Below are 4990 nucleotides of genomic sequence, written 5' to 3'. Positions count from 1 at the left end.
TGGCGACAGACGGGAGTGAAAATGAGGAAACAAATAAGGAGAGAATTACTTGATATGGCAGCATGAGCTAAAAGAGAAAGCATCGGATGCAGAGGAAGGCAGTGACAACTGGCAGCATTTGCACAGCGGCTTCCACCGGCGCGCCTGTCAAAGCCATGCGACCCCCCCCCCCCCCCTGTGTGTGTGCGTCGGCCCGCGCGCTGGCGTGTGGGTGCGGGGCCGCCGCGCACGGCCCCTCGCGCGCACGAGCACCAGCCCAAACCCGTCGCTGCCGCGCCCGCGCATGCCGGGGGCGGCGCGAATCCCCACGCGCTTTCGGGCAGAACAGGCGTCACGCGCCCACCCCCCGTGCAGCGTGACTCCTGCTTTGGCCCTGGCGCGTCAGCCGTGCTCTTTCCACTGTTGCAGCGCACGCTCGTGGGGCACACGGCGGCGGCGGTGGCCTTTCCCTTTGGGGGAGAGCGGGGCATCATGGGGGTGGCCGTGGAAAGAAGAAAAGCGAAGGGAGGGTGGGGCCAACTGAAATCGCAGCTGTTTGTTTCGTTTCATCATTGGGGTGTGTGGGGAAGATGTTGCCGAGAATGCTCTTAACAGGGTGGTTTTCGTGGGGAGTGGGGGGAAGAAAAACTGGGAGAAACTGAAAGTATTGTGCGGGGAAAAGACCTGTCGGTTGAACAATCGACGGCACGTGATGCCAAGTCGCGCGGCTAACTTGTACATGGCCTCGGGGACCGATGTGGTAAATGTTTTGTGATGCGGAGTCTGAAACTAAACCGGCTGCTGCACAGGTGCGGTGGGTGTCAAGTGTTGCTGTCGGCGCCGCGCTCTCACTGGGGAAAATGAAGCGAAACCCCCCTTTACGCGAAATGTGCATGCCGAAGTTCAATGCTGCTGCGGCGTCTTACCTGAAATGTGGGGCGGGGATTGCCTTTGGCGGGGAAAATGCGCGTGTGTCTGGCGTCGCTTTGCTCTTGGGGCGATGCTCCGTGGGGCCAGTGGGGGCCCGGCGCCTGCGCCATGGGCAGGCCGCCCTTGTTTAGTGGTGGGCGTGGGGCCATCGCCAAAAAGGGGGGCCTTCCCTGGGTGGGTGGGGGGGGGGGGGCGAAACCCGCGCCGATGCTTTCGGGGCCCGTTCGCCAAGACGCGTTTGAAAGTGAAGCAGGAAGTCCGGACTTGTCAATGAGGCGGTGAGCTTGAACATCTTGTGTGCCCATCGCTGCGCAACGCGGGGCGGTGCCGCGCGCGCGCGGTGGGGGGCGGGCGGTGGCGAAGAGAGGGTGCACAATGTGCCCCCGCCACGGGCATCCAAGCATACGTGTGAAAATCCCAAAGCGCACACATTTAAGCGGATTGGAAAAGGGGGGGGGACGCAGAAGATCGCACACATGCGCGTGCGTCACGCCCGTCAAGCCTTCAGGGTCCTGCGCACATTAATTGCAAGAGACGAGCGGCACGCGTGCCAAGTAGCACCCAGCGGAGAAATTGGAAAAAAGACAAGGCACACGTTTCGGCCAACGCGTGGAAATGGGCAAGTGGTAGAAGCACTCAACGAGCATAAACGAAGAAAAGAACAGCAGAAAAAACACAACAAAGCAACTCCAGCAACAGAGGAAAGTGTCAAAAGCGAAGGTGCCTCGCCAAAGCGGGGAGGTAAAGGGCAACAACACCAATACAACCTGATCGGCACACACAAGAAAAGCAAACAAACGAGCGAGAAGGGGAGGGGGGAGGGGGAAGAGCAGGAAGGAGAAGCACAGACGTGGATGAAAGGAAAAGTAAAATGACTGGAATACGCCAATCAACCTCACTAGCATTGCACACCCGCGCACCATTTTTATGCTTCGTTTTCTTTTTCCTTCCCCACGCCTCAGCGAGAGTGGCGTGGCGGCCGTTCCGTTGCCGCGTTTTTTCTTTTGCGCTTTTGGCTGTCGACTAGGTCTGTACATCGATGGGGTCGTCAACGCAGGTGCCATCTGTCCGAGAATCCGCGTCCGTCTTCTTGTCTGTCGTATCCTCCGTGCCGCCCTTCAGCGAGGGCTGCATATCGTTGCACGCGTCCTCTACAGACACCAGAGATGCCTCGCTGCGCGCATCATCGTTAACATTGTCTGTGCTGTCGACATCTGCCTCGTGGCCGACTGAGAGGGGGTGCTCTGCCGCCACTGTGCCGACATGGTTGTCGGGCAGTATGGTCCGACTCGCGGTGAAGTAGCCACCAACGTAGTCGTTGGCTGTCTGCCGTGCGGAGCGGAAGGCGTAGACACCGATGCTGCCAAGCGTCCGCAGGACGTCGGGTGTGTGCTGCGCCGCTGCGGTGAGGGTATGCGCACTGTACCCTGGCGCCGCTGCGACGTAGTCGGCGGAGCGCTCTACCACGACGTGCGACATCAGCTCCACCTGCTTCTTGAAAGAGTCGGGCTTGTTCAGGGCGGTGGAAAGCCGACACAGCTCCTCGGTGGTCATCACGTGATAGTAGTAGAAGCCGTCATCGAGGATGCACAGGTTGGCACTTTTCAGCTGCTGCAGCACGTTGTTGCGCCGCGCACGTAGGCAGTTTTGGTAGCATGGCGCGCAGACGCGGACCCACTTGTGCTGCCTCGGGCGACCATGAAGTTGGTCGACCGCGTCCGCAGTGTGTTCCAAGGACGGGTTGCGCAGCTGCCTATCGTCGTCGTCCAGCACCGGAGCAGTGTCTTGCACCTCCGCCTCTTGCTCCGGTTGCAAGTGGGGCGAGTCACCTGTGCCGCCGTAGCCGCGACGCGGGTACGTATGCTCGTCGAAGCGCTCCTCCACCAGTTCATGTCTGTCGTCGGCAATGATGTGGGCGGTGTACTCGGACTTAATGATCACCCGGTGCTCCACGCCGACTGCGGCGCGCGCCGAATCCTGTGGCGCCGCCACGTAAGACGTGTCCTGCTTCTTTCCAACATATCGGCTACACTCGGCGCAACACAAGCGACCGCAGCGGCGGCAGTGGTGGCGACGGGTGAGGTACGAGAAGAGTCGCCGACAGCGGTAGCACCCACGGCGCTCTTCGTTGCCTTCCCACCGCTCGTGCTGTTGAGCGTGGCGGCAGAGGAGGCGGTCTGCCTGCTGCAGCAAGAGGCCGCGGCGGCTGTACAGCTTCGCGACGCGCCAACTCAGTCGGCGCAGCTCCTTCTTCTCGTCTTCCGTGAGGGGGGGTGGGCGCGGAGCGCCCGCGGGGAGGGGCGTCCATGTCTCCTGCGGTGGCGTGTCATCCACCATGATCGGCGGCGTAACGGTTGACGAGGAGAGCCCCGATTCAGGTGCAGCTGGTGTGGGGGTCGGCAGCAGCGGGGATCCTTCTAGCTGCGGCGTGGTCGAGCCGAACGCAGTCGGCGTTACCGAGAGAGGCTTTGTGGGCGACGTGAGCTGTTGCTGCTGCTGCTGTTGCTGGAGCGATATGCGGCCAACCGTTGAGGTTGACGGTGGCAGCGAGAGCATACCTCCGTTGTCGCTGCGGGCGTAGGGGGTGGTGCTGGCAGGAAGCATGTTCGGCGTCGTCTGCACCGAAGGCGGCATCGATTCGGGCCGAAAGCGCGCCGCGTACGATCGCCGAGCCGCCATCGAGCTGCACGTGAGTAGGCTCGTTCGTCCGTCGTCATCGAGCTCGTCCTCCTCAAAGAACTGCAGCGACGGCGGCGGCAGGCACGGCTGCAGGGACGGAGTGCTCTGGGCCGTGGTGGAGCGGGAGGAGCGAAGGGTGCCTGCGTCGCACCATTCTGAGTCGTTGTCGAGCATCTGCTGCTGCGTGTAGTGCCGCGCGCTTGCGAGGCGGCTGTTGATGATGCTATTGCGTGGTGAGGACATGACGCCACCTGGGTCCTGCATCGGGTTTGGCTGTCGCGGTGACTGATGGCTGTCTACGCTCGTCCTGATCGCATCTACGTCGCCGAGGGTGCCTTCGGCGCTGGGCAAGGAACCGGCAGCGGCGTAGCCTTGAGTGTTGCTACTGCTATTGTGCAGAGCACTGCTGCTGGCCATGGTGTCCCTCTGGCGATACACGCAGGATGGTACGGAGGAGGCGGTTGTAAATGCAGACGTATGCTTTGGCAGAAGTGGGGACGCCGGTACCACCTCGCTGACATCATCCCCGTTCAGCCGAGCACGCTCGCGCAGCACGCACAGGCGCGCGACGCGGCGCCGCAGAACGCGTACCAGCTGTGTCAGCCGCACATGCAGTCGCTGCATCTCAGGCAGAACGCCGGTCATCACGTGCGATTCGGGGTCGAGCTCGACGTAGAAAAGTTCCCCCGCGTCGTCGGTAGCAGGGATCCCAGCTGTGGCGATGGCCTCGGCGATGACCGCGTCGTCGCGCTCCGCGTCCTCGTCGCCGTTGAGAAGCGGCAGTCTTGCCCTATCGCACGACGCGCAAGCCGCAATGTCCCTTTCCATCTCCGTTGTCGCAGTGGTCACGTTTGTCACCGTCAGAAGACCCGGCGCAGGAGACGTTTCTGATTCGCTGGGCGACGACATGGAGGAATGCGATGGCGCAGGCGATGCGCTCGTCACCCCGTTGGCGTTGACGCCGCCGCCGTTGGCCATGTCCTCGTCAGCATCTCCTCCGGCAAGCGACGAAGCGGTGCGCTTCATCTGCTTCGGTGAGGAGACAAGGCTGGCCGCTCGCCCCTCTCGTCCGCATGTGTTGTGCGGCGCCGAGAGCTCATTTGATGCAACGCTGTGGCTGGTTGCACTGCCGTTGCTATTGGCGAGGTTGTTGGTTTCTGGTACCTCTTCTCGCCAGTCCAGCAGAGGCGCTTGCATCCACCGCTGTTTATTCTTGCGTCGGTTGGAAGGCATGTCGCGCTCAAAGGTCCTGCGCACACGTGCGTGTTGAAGTATTGAAGGGGGAGGGGGGGGGGTGAGAGAGTCTCTTGACCTCAACTCTGCCCTGACAGAGGGAAACGTATCACACAGCCCAGAGTGAGTGAGTAAGAGAGAGAAAGAGAGAGAAAGGGGCGGGCAGGCA

At 61.9% G+C, this 4990-nt stretch overlaps 1 protein-coding gene across 1 annotated transcript; it reads right to left on the bottom strand.

The window, feature by feature from the left end:
- Window positions 1–1932: 1932 nt before the first annotated feature.
- Window positions 1933–4821, bottom strand: LBRM_19_1260 (conserved hypothetical protein; the record flags this gene model as incomplete). The annotated part of the gene is made up of 1 exon (XM_001564171.1): window positions 1933–4821. One exon carries the CDS (start codon window positions 4819–4821, stop codon window positions 1933–1935), a length of 2889 nt encoding a protein of 962 aa, XP_001564221.1.
- Window positions 4822–4990: the final 169 nt, after the last annotated feature.

Source organism: Leishmania braziliensis, chromosome 19, assembly GCF_000002845.2.
Source record: "Leishmania braziliensis MHOM/BR/75/M2904 complete genome, chromosome 19".
NCBI classification, from domain to species: domain Eukaryota; phylum Euglenozoa; class Kinetoplastea; order Trypanosomatida; family Trypanosomatidae; genus Leishmania; species Leishmania braziliensis.
The sequence above is the reverse complement of the archived record's forward strand: the minus strand, read 5'-3'. Positions and strand labels throughout refer to the sequence as shown.